The 17506-nt window shown below is 52.7% G+C and overlaps 4 protein-coding genes across 4 annotated transcripts; all 4 read right to left on the bottom strand.

Moving 5' to 3' along the window:
- Window positions 1-3928: 3928 nt before the first annotated feature.
- J7T54_007202 (uncharacterized protein) lies at window positions 3929-5588 on the bottom strand (the record flags this gene model as incomplete). The annotated part of the gene is made up of 4 exons (XM_051510063.1): window positions 3929-4011; window positions 4077-5167; window positions 5253-5485; window positions 5547-5588. The coding sequence occupies 4 exons, from the start codon at window positions 5586-5588 to the stop codon at window positions 3929-3931; spliced, it is 1449 nt and encodes a 482-aa protein (XP_051359012.1).
- Window positions 5589-6397: 809 nt separating this feature from the next.
- J7T54_007201 (uncharacterized protein) lies at window positions 6398-7582 on the bottom strand (the record flags this gene model as incomplete). The annotated part of the gene is made up of 1 exon (XM_051510062.1): window positions 6398-7582. One exon carries the CDS (start codon window positions 7580-7582, stop codon window positions 6398-6400), a length of 1185 nt encoding a protein of 394 aa, XP_051359011.1.
- Window positions 7583-10794: 3212 nt separating this feature from the next.
- J7T54_007200 (Cyclic AMP receptor-like protein A-like protein) lies at window positions 10795-11909 on the bottom strand (the record flags this gene model as incomplete). The annotated part of the gene is made up of 4 exons (XM_051510061.1): window positions 10795-10953; window positions 11094-11250; window positions 11307-11573; window positions 11650-11909. 4 exons carry the CDS (start codon window positions 11907-11909, stop codon window positions 10795-10797), a joined length of 843 nt encoding a protein of 280 aa, XP_051359010.1.
- Window positions 11910-14217: 2308 nt separating this feature from the next.
- On the bottom strand, window positions 14218-16822 carry J7T54_007199 (uncharacterized protein; the record flags this gene model as incomplete). Its single annotated transcript, XM_051510060.1, has 5 exons — window positions 14218-14236; window positions 14307-15423; window positions 15489-16501; window positions 16551-16646; window positions 16701-16822. The coding sequence occupies 5 exons, from the start codon at window positions 16820-16822 to the stop codon at window positions 14218-14220; spliced, it is 2367 nt and encodes a 788-aa protein (XP_051359009.1).
- Between the last annotated feature and the right edge of the window lie 684 nt (window positions 16823-17506).

Raw genomic sequence — 17506 nt, 5'->3', positions numbered from 1 at the left:
TAAATGATTGTCTACTTATGGAGCAGAAGCCTTGAGGGGTTTCAAAGGAAACGGACATAGGGGGCTAGTCCCTGAAGGAGGGTTTGGCTCTATGGTTTATATTCCATGTTCATTGTCCGATACCATCAATATAGGAGTATGTCATGTTCTGGCGTCTCTGATAGCATCCTTGGCCATGGTTTGAGTACCCATTCCATGGGCGCGGCGTCCCGCTGCTTCCAAGCCCCCTCCGCGGCGAAGAGAATAGTTTCAAATGTAGCAAATCCCGAGGATATACGTTGCCCAAATCTGGCCCTGACCCTGTCTCGCAGAGTAGGCGTGCTAGCCTCGAACGCGACTGTAGCATAGACCCATGATCTAGGCCCTCCGCCCACCGGCATCATATCAAGGTGCTCCAAGTGCTCTAGACATTTTCGGACGAGATCCTGGATTTCGCCATTTGATCCACGTTGACCGGAGATGCTCTTGAAGTAGAGAAGGCTGGAGAAGTAATATAGAGAGCTGTGGTGATGATGCATTGCTGCTGAATTCTGCTTGCTCAGATCTACATCAGGGGATGGTGGTGGGGTCGAAAGGGCGAACTCTAGCTCGAGTTCGTCTAACTCCTCCTCTGTAAGAGGTTTTCCACGGAGCATCTTCGTATTAAAGGTAGAGATAAGCTCGAGAGTATTCTCGGGAACGCCCTGACTCCTGCAAAGGTCAAGTCCCGCTAAATCAAGCTTTAGCGGAACAAGGTGCTCCTCATGGCCAATGTATTGCGACTGAAGCAAAGCGAATGCCATTGCATAGCACTGATATGTTAGGGACGTTGATGTAGATTCAATCCATGTTTCTTTGCCAATCGTTTGCAGGAGGTCGCGCGTCGCCTTTATCAACCCACGCCAATGCCCAGGCGTACCTCTGATGAAATTTGTGAGCAGAGAGAGGCATAAAGCTCCCAGGATAGCTAGCCGCTCAGCTACAACAGTCGTGTGGATGTTCTGTGTCAAATGATAAAGAGCAAGTTGCTGATGGCGGTGCGTGAGTGCGCTGCCTTCAGGGGAGGCGCCTTTAAGATTATCTTGGTGAGCTGCGGAAGCAGCGCAGACGGCATGGAAAATAGCAATAGAGCCGCTAGACTTTTCCTTATCCCGAGCTAACCGACTACCTTCCAAAGCCATAGGCGAGGCGACGGTAAGGAAAGGATTCACGGAGCTACGGAAAGGCATAAGTTGATCGCAGAGCTGCGTTACCCAATGATTTACTAATGCCCGCTCCGCTGGCGGACTCCAGCCATCATTCAGCGGCGCTGTCGGGCTCCCTAAAGGCAAGTCCATGGCTGTCCAGCAATTGTTGGCAAGGTCAGACTGCCACAAGGGCGAACCCGCAAGCACGTACGGTTGTGGATGTTGTGACCTGATCAAGGTCAACGGATGGTCCGTAACCTGCACGTCCAACGTTTCGTAGGATGGCCACGCGTCCGAAGGATCGGTCGTGGCTGAGGCATGTTGTGCGTCAAGCCACTGTAGGGGTATCGTCCTGGCTTCAGAAGACATAGGCTGGTCGAAGTGTTGGGGATCGGTGCTCCAAGTGAAGTTGGACAGATCGTTGCATGATAAGACCTCTGGCGGGATATCGCCTTGATTATAGGCGATGTCGAGACAGTTGAAACTGAGGCGGCCGTTACCGCCGTCAAATTCTCCACTTAAGCTCCCTTTCTCGTTTTGTGCCGGCTCGCTCTGGTTGCCGCCTGAGGGAATGGCTCCGAATGTTGTGAAGCTGTGAGTATCTTGACCCGCGTCGGTAGGGGCAGGGACGTTAGGGTGTGACCTCAGACCGACATCCTCAGCGGAAACGGGGACGATGCGATCACTGGTGCGCCGCTTATGACACGCCACATGAGTGTTACCATCATTGCTCAACACCACACTGGATGGCTGCCAAGTGAGTCGAACGCCGTAACCGCGGCATTCAAAACCCCCGGTTTGGCATCGCTTGCATAGTGGACGTTGCTCGTCACATTTCACGCGGCGACTTCGACATGTCCAACAGCCTGTGAACGTCCTTCGGCGTCGCTTTGTCGTTGTCTCAGCCCCGCTAGCAATCGCCATGGTGTAACGATTGTTTAGGGTGTCCGTTATTTTGATTGATTTTGCTTCTTTCCTCTATGCGCTTCATCCACGTTTACTAGCAACTCTTGAGAAGGGTTGCGAATGTGGCTCGGACCAACTTGCGGCTAGTGATCGGGGGGAACAAATAGACGATCTCTTCGTGAAATTGCTTTCGAAAGAACTTCGGGAGTAAGAGGCTTGAAGCCTGCTGAAGTGGCAGCAAGATGGGCTTGTGGCTCCGGGCTAGGCCTCGTATCAAACTTTGAGGTTCTTCGCAAGCGGTATGAAGATGCGGAGGGGGGATTTTTTCCGGCTAGGTCCGATGCCTGCGCTCGATTTTGCGGCGGTGTCGTTTGCTGCTAGAGTTGCGGTTGTACGATGTCGTAGGCTTGTGAATGTCATGACGGTCGTTGAAGATAGGGCTAGAGCGATTTAAAGGGGCGGTTTCAAGAAGTCCAGATAAAGGATGAAGTGTAAGGTTGACTAAGTCACCCGTCACCGCTAAGTGTCAGACCGAAAGGGGTCGGACCGCGGTGACTAAGCAAAGAGGGGTCTGGAGATGGCTGGAATGAAGGGATCAGCACACAGCACGATGAACAACGGAAAAAAAACAACGAACACACAGTTAAAGGCCTTAAAATCAGCCTCTTGATCATCAATTCAAATAGCCTTTTCTAGGCCCCAAAGATCTACTATTTCCTCGATTATGAACACTTGCACACATACACACTAACTCGGGCCGTGCCTCCACCAAAGCGGTCACGTGTCCGACACTAAGTCGCTGAGAGCGGGGTTGGCAAGATTGGTGGAACTCAGTCCAAATACGGATTAGGGTAATGGGTCGTTAGCCATGACTTTCTAAGACACTAGAGCCGCCTGCGCCCCGCAGGTCTACGCTTCTCATTGCTCCCCGGATACCTTTATCAATCAACGATTTAAGCAATGGTTCAAGAACTTCTGACCACAAGGAATTGCACATGTTGGCATGTGTTCAATGAGATCCGCGTCGCTGATTCATCAAAGGTTGTTTTAAGCAACCTCTCAAGTCATTTCTCCATGTGTGCTGGATTGAACGAAGGGTTGTGATACACTTCGGAGGTTGTGTGGCCATTCAACCGAGCACATTCGCGCTGCGTATGGGTGTCACGTGCCGGTCACGTACACCCACAAGCAGGATAGCGACAAGGTAGCATTGACAACGCCGCAGCCAATCAGGCTGCGCGCACACGCTCCGAGGAGCAGCGCCGCCATGCCTCTTTAGGCTGACCGACTGGCTTGCCCAAGGACGTTTGAATTGAACATCCTTATTCCACCCGTTTGATCTGCCTGTAGTGCATCAGATCTAGAGCTTGGATTAGTAGACTAAATAGTAACATAACGGGCGTACGATATATATAAAGAGGCATAGAGGCACCCTCTATGAATTCGTTGGAATTGATTAATAACTCCAGAAAGAATTTTATATAGCGCCCACAGAATTATTTTTTATATATCAGCTGTTTTTGACTAACTTATGCTATTGCTTACCTCAGAGATAAGGATATAAGTTACGGTATGCTAGCTATGTTTTAGCATTCACCTATTTAGCTAGTCAAGCGAAAGTGGAAATACTAGGAGTATATCGAGCATAAACCGTCTTCGGATATTAGTATTAGAAAGCTCTTAAAACGAGGGTTACCTAGAGGAAAGTACCGTTTTCACAGCTGGCCTACATTCAAACACACTTCCTGCGCAGGAGAATCAGACATAGAGGCACTTCGGCAGTTTGACCGTGGACTTCGCATGTGCTTGGTTTATTAATTTCTCCTAACACAAGGTTTCGAACGAAGACTTATTTATCAGAGAGCCTTAATTCTTTCTAGCGTGGGCCAATCCCATCTTCCGGGCGTCTTCATCTCATCGTCTGCCCCGTAAAACCGCCCTACACCATGTGTTAGTTATCCCAGTCTTCCGCAAGGCTGCGACAGAATGCAGGTGTGGACGTACAAAGCACGCTATATGTGACATTGACTCCCCCAAACCCGTCAGGTGTGGGAAGCCAGTTGGATGTCCAGTTCGCAGGCGGCGGTGTCGAGTTGCTCTGCAGCAGGATTTGGAAGGGCCGATCTTCGTCTGAGGTGTCTTCACTCGTATAGACTGGCGAGCCATCTGGATAGGTCATGCTACTCCGATCACCGAGAGCGTAGCGGTCTATGCTATTTGGGACGAGGAAGCCAGCCTCGTCGTACATGGTAACGCTCCAGAAGCCGCCTTCGACTAGCGTCGGCTTGCGCGGGAAGGTCCATAGTTCGGCATCGCCTGGGTCAATAGTTGACGACAAGTCCGGACTAGAGTATGGGCCTCGGTAGTTTGGCGTCAAGTACTGTTGGGGTCCGATACCGAGGTAGCCCCGGACGGTGATGGCCGCACGGAAGAGGTAGTCCATGCCGAACTCACCAAGGCCATAGCGCCAGATCCATTCCGGGTTCATTTGGATGATGCGCCTAGGGTCGGCTGCCGCTGCTGGCAGGGCTGACGCGATAATGGACTGAATCGTTTGCACAAGATCCTGGGCAGGCTTGCAGCGACCCGGCTTACCACGGGCCCATCGCAGGGCTTTGGTGAGATTCTGCTTCACATCTTGGTTAATGAGCTCTTGGTCGCTGGGGAGAATGTAAGGCATCAAGCCCTCTGCAGTGTCGAAGAGGAGCGACATGTTGACTGCATCATAAACTGCCGGCGATATGAAGCTTGCGGCCGTGATATCTTGGGGCCGGAGAATCTTAGTCGTCAATTTGGGGCATCCCTTGTCACAACGTGAGCGTCCCCGGCGTTTGAGAGGTTTAATGGACCACTCGCGCCGGATTTCGTCTGTAAGCCGCTCGTCCTCAGGCTCGTTGAACAGCAGGAGCCTGGGGAACATCAAGCCATAGACGGTGGGGAAGTTGATGCAACCGGTGATGTTCTCGTACATGCAACCGTGCCGGCCCTCCCCTGCCATCTCCATCCCAGGCTGTCCCGGCTCCGCAAGGCGCAAGACCCAGGTGCCCGCGCTGGCGTTGTTATAGCTACCGAGCGCGGCGAAGAGATTCCCGTATCTGCCATTGTGTCAGAGAATCGTATGCGCGTGGTTCGTTTTTCTTCCCAGAGCAACAATCGCATCACAAGAAGCGCGCGACTTACAGGTCATGGAATGGGAAGACATGGCCCCTCTGTGGATCAATCTCGGGTAATGTCAAGAGGAGGTCGGTCTCAGACAGGTCGACGGCAACTTGAGAGTATAGTGTATCGACGTTAGGCCGCGTGACAGTCTCCGAGGCCGCTGCTGCCAGTCTCTGATGCTGAAAGGCGTTTGTGCCCACTGCGTCGATGGTCGGTGCGAAAGTCCTGGCGTACTGCGCCAGGGGGTAGAAGTACTGTTATTGCATTAGCAAATTCAGACTTGTTTGGGGGAATGAGCCTCGCGGAAGAGCGAACCATAAGAGATGCCGCTACTGCGGCTGCGACATGAGAAGGCATCTTGAAGTTGATTGCTATATCTTGAATACAATCGCAGTACAGCTACTTTGCATCACGTTCATATCTGCGGATACTCCAGCACTTTTAGACACTCGCAAGGTCATGTTAGTTTAACAAATGAGGGGGCATCGAAAGGGTGGAGCTACTAGTAGGATGTATGAACAACGGGTCAATGGTCCGGACGTACATCCTATGTATCAACGGCGGTGCGGGTAATGCTTATGATATGCTGAGCATGACCCAAATCTGGATTGTCTTTGGTCTCAAGCATTAGTCTCTCAAGCATTAGTCTCCCGGAGGACTGTAGGGGAATCATGCTTTTCCAGTTCTTTTGGCGGTCAACAGATATTTGCTGATCTCCAGAGCCATGAGCGGATTCAAACGACTGGGTTAACATGTACTATACGGTTTGGGAACCAACCAAAAAGTTCTCTATCGGGGTTACGTTCATAGAGGTCCGAGCTAATCATTATCGCTCAAGATGGGCTAAGGATCTCCTCAGCTCAGCCGGAAATGTGAAGCCGGAGGAAATGTTGAGCCGGAAACCTCAAGCTTGCTTGACTAAGGAACCCGTTTATTGCGATTAGTCCTAACAATCGCTAACCCTAGAACTAGGAGTTGATAAAGAAATAGTTTAAAACCTAGGAGTTGATAAAGGAATAGCTCAAAACCTATGTATTATTGTCATAAGTACGAAAGGGATCCTAGTATAGAAAACAAAAATCTCGCATTACTTAACGTAGTGCAAGTATTACCTCCTACTACCTACCTACGTCAAGTCTTCTATACAATCGGCAAACCTGCGTATCCTAGAAGATAATAAAGAGTGCCACCGCCACCCACACCACCGTCAAGGAGAACTGCCTACCCGTCGCGCTGGCCGGAACTGGCGTGGGCCCGCCATCGTCTCCGTTGTCTCCATCGTCGCCGCCGCCGTCGCCGCCGTCATCTCCACTACCGTCACCTCCATCAACGTTGCCGCCGTCATCAACATCGCCGCCGTCGTCGTCTCCATTGCCGCTATCACCTCCATCGACGTTGCCGCCGTCGTCACCTCCATCGCCGTTGCCGCCGTCGTCACCTCCATCGCCGTTGCCGCCGTCGTCACCTCCATTGACGTTGCCGCCGTCGTCACCTCCATCGACGTTGCCGCCGTCATCATCATCGCCGTTGCCGTCGTCATCATCATCGCCGTTGCCGTCGTCATCATCATCGCCGTTGCCGTCCCCTACACCGCCGTCGTCAACATCGCCGCCGTCGTCAACATCGCCGCCGTCGTCAACATCGCCGCCGTCGTCAACATCGCCGCCGTCGTCACCTCCATCGACGTTGCCGCCGTCATCATCATCGCCGCCGTCGTCAACATCGCCGCCGTCGTCACCTCCATCGACGTTGCCGCCGTCATCATCATCGCCGTTGCCGTCCCCAACACCGCCGTCGTCAACATCGCCGCCATCGTCACCGCCGTCATCTCCATCGACGCCGTCGCCATCGTCTCCGTTGCCGTCACCTACACCGCCGTCGCCCCCAGAACAGAGCATATTCCCCATGCACGTTTCGCCCGCGTCGCAGTAGTATTCGGACGAGCAGCACGAGGCACCCGCCGGCATGCAGCCAGTACCGCATTTCTCCTTCCCATCGGAGCAGGCGCCCGAGGCGCCAGTGCAGGTTTTCCCTACAGGGCAGCAGCCGCCGTTGTCTTCGTCGCACACCGTGCTTATACCACACCAGTTTCCGTTATCGCAGCATCGGCCACTCACGGGGATGCAGCCGCCACCGCACTCCTTTTGGGCGATACCGCAGGTACCCTCAGCCTGACGGTCGTGCAGCTGCGGAGCCTGGCGGACGATGGGGGACCCGCGGACGTGCAGAAACTGGGGGAACGGCGAGGGGTCCTTGAGTCCGTGGACTATCTCCTGGGCCGCGAAGGGGGCCATGGCGGCGGCGAGGTGGGGAAGTGCTGCCATAAGGCAGGTGCTGATTTGGTACTTCATAATTGTGTCGGTGTTCAGGTCTGGTCTGTCTTAAAGGGGTTTGAAATACAATTAAAAGCAGAGAAAGGGTGTCTTAACTTATCGACTATTCTAAACAATTCAGACGGGGGCGCGATGATGAATAAATACAGTCGGGGAGGATGCTGTTTTCCAAGTGCCCGGGACCATTCAATCTGACAGACCAGGGTAGCGACAGGGATGGCGCCTCAGCCCATGCAGGCTAGGACGATCATTGTCTAGTGGGGAGGCGGTGCGTCTTCGCCTCAGTGCGGCTAGCAATGCCTGGGACATCATGAGGTGAGACATGCCCAGTTGAGAACTGCTGGCTGTCTAATCCGCATTTCCTTAAAATTCGGACACGCCCAACATCGACGTCGCTATCGTGCCCGGGAATGAGGGCATCGCTAGAGGCCGGCGTAACACCACGCCGTTGAGGAGAAAGTCCCAAAACATTTGCGGTGATCGCGTAGACCCCGATTTCTCTGCGGACTCGTACGGCTGGCGGTCTTCAGCCGTTGGAGCTAAGAAGGGCTTGACCAGCCGTCTTCAGCTGTCCAGCCTTTCACGAGGTGCTGCATGAGGGGTTGTGGCGGTCAAGCTTCGGATTGGTCGGTCAAAGATGACGACGCTCCAGCGGGCGTCTTCCACGTTCGCGACCAGGGCCTAATAATAAGCATAACCATCGTTTCTCTTCTAAATAAAGCCGTCCTGTGACTGTTCTGCCTGTAGACACACTAGGAGGGTTCTCTAGCGCCGCCATGTCCTCGTATCTAGCAACCTCGTATTCAGGCCGTAGATGGCGACAATATCGATATCTATAGCTGTGATAGTATGATCGGGGCTGATCTGGTAGAGTCGGAGCCCTTGTGTGGCTCAACTTGTACCGCCCCCTCTTGAGCTGAAGATAGCTGCGCGCGCTCCACGACGCATGAAGAGGCGGCATGCCGAGCACACGCGGGCCATGCTAGTTCACATGGGGGACGACACGGGAGATGCTAGGCTTTCTTTGAAGCGTGAATACGAACCTGAGAGTTTCCTTGCGAAGCATTACCTACTTGGAGAAGATCGATGCTTGTGCCAGGAGCCAGCATACCAGGGTGTCATCTACTCGTGTCCGAGCCTGATCTCGACGTGTTTTTCACCTCATTCCTGTGTCTACCTTGTTTGTGCCCGAGCATGACTAGGTTCACCCAATCGCCCCGGCGTGCGCCTTATTGGTGGGCGCAGAAAACGTTCCTAGCCAAGTGACATAGCCTTGCTAGCACTAACAACAGTCGTCAAATCCAATGCATTCCCTCATGGCGAGTATGACTCAGAGTTTGGGACCCGGAGGGAAACCATGCTGACCTGCGGATAGTCAAAGACCTATACAGTATAGGACCTTCTCCGCCAAAAGCAAAAAAATCAAGACCCAATTCTCACCCAACTACACGCCGGTTAACTAGGACTCTGCTAGATCCGCGAGACACAAGTCCGACCGTCTCGAAAAGCCAAATATCAAGCGGTACTTCCTCAATATTAGTGCCTTTCTGGTGCCAAACCCCCGCTGCGATCCTCGACGATTTTCATGGCCCCATGGAAGCTGCAGAGAGTACCATGATACTTCAGAGGTCTGTCTGCCTTTGCAGCTTCATTTAAGTTGGCGGGCCGCGTCGACATTTGACTGAGTTATGGAATGCGACCTGTCAAGCTCTTTCATTCGCTGGCAAATCGATGCGTACTACCTCGAATGAGGAACAAGGCAAGGCTACAAGCAGCAGCATCCGAAAGTACTAGGTGTTACGCCACGAGGACAGAAACAACAGCACACGGGCGAGACGGAACGAAGTGGAGATGCTTTATATGACCGTGAGAGCCAGCTGTTATACGGAGACTATTGTCTCTTTTTCTGTCGGATGCTAGCGGGAAGCTGCAAGAGCAAACACGGGTGGCAGTGGACACGGGAAGGCATGCGGCCTCTGGTCAGTTAGTAGCCGTAGATTCATATGCAGCTTGATTCCATCTTCGTCCCTGTCGTCTTCCTAGACTGCATTCTGTAAGAAACTGGATGCAGTAAACGCGCGGATTTCCGAGGCCGAAATGGAGTGATTGTCTATCCCCCTGAACCCCCCTTGGCAGCCAGCTATGGCAATATGGCAACACGGCTCTCGGGGCCTGCAGAGATCACGGATGATAGAAGATATGATCGTCGCCACATCAGAGCAACTGTGATTACCAGAGCCCTTCCAAACCAATAGCTGACAATCAGGGGTCGATAGATCGCGCTCTCATCGAGGACACGGGTGGTTTACGGGCCATACTGTCAAGACTATAGCTCAGGCCACTCCAGGTCTACGTCTCGTACAAGACTTAGAGGAGCTTCTCCAGGAGACGAAAACAGCAGCGAATATGGATTTGCAGCGTGTGCAACTCGTCGTTACGGGCTTTCACTTAGAGCAGCCGACCAAGGCGCGTGTGAATCCTGACCCGCTTATAATTAGATCTTTTACTAGTTTTGACCTTTATATCTAAGTACTTATATTTATTTTATTCGTCGATATATCTATAATTATAGCGGCGATGAAGTCTTTAAAGTCGTCGAAGTAATAAGAGAGAAGTTAGCCGCTGATAAGAAGCTACTTATAGATAAATAGAGTATAGAATCCCTTCCTCTTCCAATCGCCTCTTTAGCCGATATTATAATACTATTAGCGGTGAAGAGCGTATTATAGACGAGTTTAAGAGTTGTTTCCTGTACTAGCTTTAAAATTCACCAAGTATAGAGAACCCCGGACTCAGATACAGGGACCATAGAGTGTTAAACCGTATAGGATATAGGATTACGAGAGCTCTTCAAGAAAATATAATAACACTTTATTAATACCGCACGTAAGCCTGCTCACTCTGACGATATTCGTACTCATGTCGAATTATTATCGCATGTCGCTAACTCTCTCGTACTTTCCGAATCAGTATTACCCTTCACCCCCCTCGGGTTGCGCGACATGGAGATTGCTTGGTCTTCATGGAAATTCTCATCTCGAGCACCGGCGACTAGCTCCGCCACACGTGGTCTCCTGGCTTGTCGAAAGTCACTCCATAGGTTTTTGCAAGCCGTCCGAGAAGTGACGACGTAGATGACGGCGTTCCAAAACCCCTGCAGGGGCAGGACAAAAGCGCTCATGATCTCTAGCGTCGGCAAAGTCTTGGGATGAATAAAGGAGTAAACACGATTAGCGCTCGAAGGGATCCAAGTGATGAGCAGCGCGGTGAAGAAAAGTATCGCGCACTTGGTGTATGCCCATGAGGCCGTATTCACTTCGTGGTTTCTTCGCCGTGCTGAACCGACCACGGCGCCAGATGGTGTGGTAGTTTTTGAGGGCCGAGAAGGACTAGCCCCCGATTGAATGTGCGATTGGCCACCGCCAGTAGCGACTGCAAATGTATAACCTCTCGAAGCAACTTCAGGCCCCAGGGAAGACTCGCTCTGCGGATGCAAGATGTCGGGATGCCCGGCGTCCGTGGAAGACACCGTTATTTCTGTCGTCTTGAGATTGGTCATTGTCTCGGTGTGCGCCACAGAGACAGGGTCTGAACTGGACGGACTGAACTCGTGCAATTGCTTATGCTTGTAATAAATGGTGCGACCGGCGCGGATATAGATGAAGACGGTGGCAAGAATCAGAATCCTAGTTGTGTTAGTGGGATACTGAGTGGTATCATCTTGTAACGTTATTCAACTTACCACACGGGTGCATAGAATGTTACAATGCGCAGTATGTTCCATTCCGTTGTCACCCAGCACCACAGAGTTGCGTCTCCATAGACGCGATTGCCTGCGTGGTCTTTGAGGAAGATGTAGACAAGGGCTGGGATTAAGGGGACGCCATAGCAAACAATCATGTAGGGGATTTCCATTCTGCGAAGACGTTGGGCATCAAATCTGTAGTAGAAAGTGAGGTAAACGTTGATTGCCATGGCTAGAGTCCAGAAGGCATCTGCGGGCATGAACCTATTCAATTTACAGCGTCAGCACCAAGGCCCTTGCTTGTCTGCGAACCTGCCTCGGAGGCGATGGAGTAACTTACATTTGAATCAAAAAAGCCTGGAACTGGCAGCCCACTGAGTTTGGCGATGTCGTATATGTGCGCGACATGAGAGTGCCGACATTGGTCAACATGTTGCCAAAACTGGCGTAAAACACAAGGCGGTTGACAGGCTTGTGAAAGCTTCTGGACATGCAGAAGGTGACAATGACGAAGATGGATCCCACAAGCGATACGGCCGAGCAGGCCCTCTCAATGCTGCTGATAGCCTCGAGCTGTGTCTTGGTGAGCCCATCAGGCATGGTGCCTGTTTAATGACTGTTGGCTGCTGAGGTTCTCGAGGGTTGGTGTTCAATTGCCGATTTAGGACGCCGCTGGCAACATTGAAGCAGACTTTGTGGTTCAGTTGCACAGTAAAGAGATAATAAAAAAAAGCAAAGAAAGGTTTGGCAGAAAGTACCAGGCAAACAAACCTCAACGCTGCCCACACGCAGCGGTCAGTCAAGGGGCTGATTTAACCGGTATTCAAAACAAGTGGCGTACAGGGAGACGCACATGGAGATCCAGAGCCATGGGCTCCAAGGTGGTGGGGAGATAATGAGCTAAGATGCAGGCTAAGAGGCGAGCAACGGGGATTGCCGGTCGAGCTGAACAGCCACCAGATCCAGGAACGTGTCATGACTCGGTGAGCCGACGGTGGTCACTGATCCCCAGCGACGATCTGCAACCAAGAGTTAGCCCCCAATCGACAGCTATCGGTTCCTGCTTTGGGTTGTGTCCAATATGCATGCATTGCATCCAATGATAGTTTCCTAAAGCAGCTCCTTCCTCATATTGTATCGAATTTCTGCATGAGCGTCGAAGATCGGATGGTCTACCTCGTGCTGTCGCCGTTTTGTGGATCTTCACCTGCAAGCCGCTATTCCCCACAATGTCAAAAATTAGACTACAGGGCTTGGCCGGGGATGCCAAGAGTTCCAGGTTTGCCCCGTGGCGCCTGTCCCCCGCAAGAAAGTACTCAATGTGGACGACCTCAATTCAGCCGACATCGCTAGCTGGTTCTCGAGCAATCAAGGAAAAAAGCCATAATCACAGACGCCATCTCATTTCCTGCATTATCATTCGCTTGAGAGTCCCTCGTTTAGCCACGTTTTCCTTAGCTATAACAAGGCGGCCCTTCGCTTTGAGGGGCTGACCCCTGTAGGAGGCGACTGATATCACGAGGGCGTCTGCGAGTGGAAATGACCTGACAGGGGAGAGCGCGGAGAGGGGCTCGGTTGGCCCAGTAGATACACAGGAGGAGACTAAATTAAATGACTCGCAGAGCTTGATCAGAGCTGTGAACTCCCTTTTGCCAGTTTTCTACATACGTCCACGTGGTCACCGGGGTAGGCTCCGTAAATTCGCTCTTTCCCAAGGTCTACCGTGCCTGACATCAAATCACACGCAACTCCGGCCGGTTTGCAGTGTGAGCGGGCACCGCGTGCGATTGTTGAGTGCTTTCTGGATTGATAACTGCCTTGAGCTCTCCGCGGCTGCTCTGAGCGGTGGGCACGCAACACAGGCCGTGCATCTCACCAGAGAGCTCGGGTTCATCGGACCCAACATTAATTTGGGGTCGAAGAAAGGTGCTATCAGGCGAAGACTGATGGTGTTTTCCTTTTCCATGCTTCCACTATCTTTGTGATATATTTCCGGATTTTCAACGGTACTTGTCGGCCCCGCCTTGAGGCTCCGTTACTCGAGGGCAACGAAATCGTGACGTCAAATCGTGCCTGGAGCCCGTCACTGCGCCGCCCTCTCCTAGCTCGAGAACATGGCCTTTCGAACCTACGCTGTCTTGCCGCTCAACTCTCGTATTCATAACAAAATCATTTGTTCGGCGCAGCTGCATGCGACCCCATATCATGGCCAATCTTCTCACCGGTCGCTGTGTCTGCGACAACGTCCAGTTCAGTGTACAACTAGACGCTTCGGAAGAACCCAGGACGACCCTATGTCATTGTTCCAGCTGCAAGAGGGCTTTCGGGACGAATTTTGGGCTTACCACCAAGGCAAGAGACACTAAGCCCCTACATCTTGACGTGTTTCGCAGTCCTGATCGGAATGCAGATTCCTCTGAAAGCCTTTCGCTATTCCCGCGGCGAGATTAAGAGGTTTAAGCAGGATAACGGGGTGACTCGAGAATTCTGTGCGGAGTGTGGCACACACCTTTGCGAATATGGGGTGTGTAGCCTGGCCCTCTAGGTATTGGACTAGACACTGACGGTCTGTAGGAGCGAGCTGCGGAAAATTTCCGCTATATCCTTTGGGGAGTGTTCGATCAAAGGGAAAAGGTTCCCCCGAAGGGTGAGTTCTTCTGCTCCCAGCGGGAGAACTGGATGCCAGAAATCCCAGGTATAACGATAACCCTGCCTGAACGGAGGTCGCATGCTAACGGCATCGAAGGAACCTTTCGTAAGAACGAAATCATGGAATAAGGGGAGATTTTGTACAACATTAGGTCCTTGAAGACGCTATATCAGACCACGTGAGTTTTGGACGGGATACTTAAGTCGCACGTCATAAAGCATCGGACGCGTACTACCAAGGCCTTCTCATTTACCGACGTTAGCCCTCAAACAGGGACCTATTGAGCCCAAACATTCCTCCAGCTCTTGACACACTTTGTTAACAATCCACTACCGACTACGTCGAACCCTTCACTGATCACTTTGCTTCTCTGCTCAGTCAGATATGTATCGAAGACAAGACCCCTCCGCCCCGGGTTGTCATTATCATACTTTTCGGCAAAGAAATCCAGGAGCTTGACTGTCGGATTGGTCTTAGGATCCTGGTCACCGTCCCGTAGCCTCTGCACCCACTCTCGCTGGCCGACGATCTCGAAGACAAGACCCGCAGAAGACAGCGCAGGTAGCACATCCTCGGTCCAGCGTCTCGTTGTCGGGTTCTGCACGTGGTAAACGACGTCAGGTCCGTCTCTGCGTTCAAAGTATCCATCAATTTTGGACCCCGGTTCTGCCATTCCAGCGAGCTCTAGCACTGCCCGTGCAGAGAGATCGATCGGCAACCAGGAAGGTGTCTCGTCAAGCGCTGGAAGAGCGCCGATGGTAACAGCAGCCCGGAACATCAGTGGGATAGCTTCAGTTGCGTTCCAATTGCCCTGGACTGAGTCGCCCACAATCTGACCGGAACGCAGAACGCGCGCCTCCATGCCGGTACTCACTGCCGCAGCCTTGACTATGTGTTCAGCGACCCATTTGCTCCGTGCATAGCCCATATTCTGAGCATGCGCGGGATCCTTCACCAGCGTCTCGGCGATGCGAGCAGGGGAGGGGGTGCCAGCGGCAGCGGATATGGAAGAAATGAATGCCAGGCGGGCAGGCCGGGCGAACGGGACCGACAAGCAGAGATCGAGGAGGTGGCGGAGACCAGCGATGTGCTGGGCTTCAAAACTGCGAACGGAAAGAGTGAAGTTGACCGCCCATGCGGAGTGAATGACTGACGTGACCAGCGAGGTCAGTGCTGCAAAGACTGTAGAACCGAGACCAAGATCGGCACGGCTTAGGTCTGAAGGAAGGGCTGTGAACTTTGCAGACGCATGGCTGGAAGAGAGGCCAGACTTAACCAGAGACGAGATGATGCGACCGTGGGCGGAACTGTGGTGAGGAGAGAGGCCACGGTCGGCCAGTGACTGGAGAACGCGCTCCTGTGCCGCCTCAGGCGATGGAGCACGGACGAGGCAGTAGACATGTCGTATGTGCGGCATGGATAACAGCTGGGACAGGACATGAGCCCCAAGAGAGCCAGTGGCACCTGTTAAGACCTGAGTATACCAAGTTAGTTGAAACCATACGCACACATACATGACAGGTGTTTACTTACAACAACCTCGCCGTCTGGCACTTGGGTGCCGGGTTTGAATTGCGCGAAAGTCGAGTACTTAGCAACGAGCTCGCGCATGATATCCTCCTCGGTTACCGACTCGAGCGGTGAACCTTTCCGGAGTGAATCCAGGTACGCAGCCAGCTGAGTGATGCTTGGATGTTCGAAGGCAACATTCTGACCGAGAACGTTGCCAGCCAGGTCAAGCTCGCGCATTATGTGCGCCCGAGCGGTGATAGCCTGCAGCGAATCCATACCAGCTGCGAAGAAGTCCGTGTTTGCAGATAGACCCTGGACGCCGACGCACTCTGAGAGGAGCTTGGCCAGGTACTCCTCCAGTGCAGGGATCTCGAGCGCCAAGCGGTCTGCCTTGCCTGGTGATTCGAATCCCTTGTATACATTGTCGATGGTAGTCGCGAAGTGGTTATAGCTCGCGGCGCGGATGACTGTGCCCTTGTCGGTGCGTGGGTACTCGGTGCCATACGGCAGGATTTTTACCATCTCGCGAGATACGCGACCGAACAGTTCAGTGCGCTCGTTGGCGTTCTGAATATCGGGCCACAGCTTGTCCGACAGGTCGGCCGAGTCAAAGCCAGCGGCGTGCTCGCTTGGAATGATGAGGAGACCAGGAAAGGCTCGACCAACACCAAACACCAGGCAGTCTTGAACCAACTCATTCTGGCGCACACGGTGTTCGAACGGGACAGGGAGGACTTTCTCGCCATTCATAAGCGTGACGCGATCATCCAAACGCCCAAGGTACTTCCACGCGTCGGGGATTGAAGGATGAGGCATGAACGTGTCGCGAGTTCGGAACGAAGATGGTGGATCATCGCAGTTGGACATGACCTTGGAGGGGAGGCCATCGAGAACAATAAGCTCATAGATGCCTTCACCGATAAGGTCGAATTGGAGGAACGGCCTTGTGTTGGCAAGCGGCCGGACATAGTTCCAAGCCTTATCTTGCGTAGAATCTCGCTGGGATGTCATGAGCTGACCCATCTCGGTTCTAACATGGTCAGCCACATCCTTGATCAAAAGGCCTACTTTATACTTACGCGCCGTAGTGAGACACGATATTGACACCTTCCTGGGCCAGCATGTCCCCCAGGTCATCCGGGCAGCTGCTGCCACCAAAAAGCACCAGCTTGGCACTGCGGAGCGCACTAACTCCAGCGCTGGTTTCTGCAAGAACTTTCAGTGCGTACGGGACACAGTGGAAGCTTTCGAACTCGGCCGTGCGCATGGCTTCGACAAGGTTCCCATTCGTCAAGGGCAGATTGGCGTTGTAGAGCGCGGTACGCTTGCCGGTCACCATGCCGCGGAACATGGTGGAGAGTCCGTGGTTATGAAAGAGTGGCAACGTGACAAACGCACGGAACCCACTGCCAGTCGCGTAGTTGCTGAGACATGCTCTGTGCGTCTGGAAGATTGGTTTCGGCAGGCCTGTGCTTCCGGAGGAGTGAACGATGAAGGCAACGCAATCTTCCTCGTTGATAACCTCTGTCTGCCTTTGGAAACGAGCCGTGGGAAGCGGCTGGCGTGTGTATGTAGAATGATCCAAAAGAGGGAAAGCTTGAAGGGGATAGGTAGCTTGAATTTTGGCCACTGTTGAGCTGAACCTGTACGTGGCTAGAACCCGCGTGCATTTTGTCTTCTCGAGGAGAGAGATGTAAGCTTCAGGAGGCAGGCGATTGGACAAAAAGAGAACAGAAAAGCCCATCCGTGACAAAGCTAGAATTGATACAACGTAGTCAAGGTTTGAGAGTCCCAGCAGGGCGACAACCTCGGTCTCGCTGCTCTTGTTTTCCTATGGGTATTAGTATCACTCTGCACATTTTAATGAGGTGGGTTGACTTTACAGTAGGGCGTAGACCCAAGGCTGTGAGCTCTTTGGCCGCTTCATCAGCAAATCTGTCAAGGTCTTTCGCTGTGTAGTCTGCCCAATCGCTGCATCCCTGCTCCGATCTTGGATATGCAATAAGGGGTGTGTCGGGAATGCTATGCGCTTGGT

This window comes from Emericellopsis cladophorae (assembly GCF_022114955.1).
Source record: "Emericellopsis cladophorae strain MUM 19.33 chromosome Unknown NODE_80_length_78263_cov_119_885277, whole genome shotgun sequence".
NCBI lineage: Eukaryota > Fungi > Ascomycota > Sordariomycetes > Hypocreales > Bionectriaceae > Emericellopsis > Emericellopsis cladophorae.
Note: the sequence above shows the minus strand (reverse complement) of the source record. Positions and strands in the feature narration are given on the sequence as shown.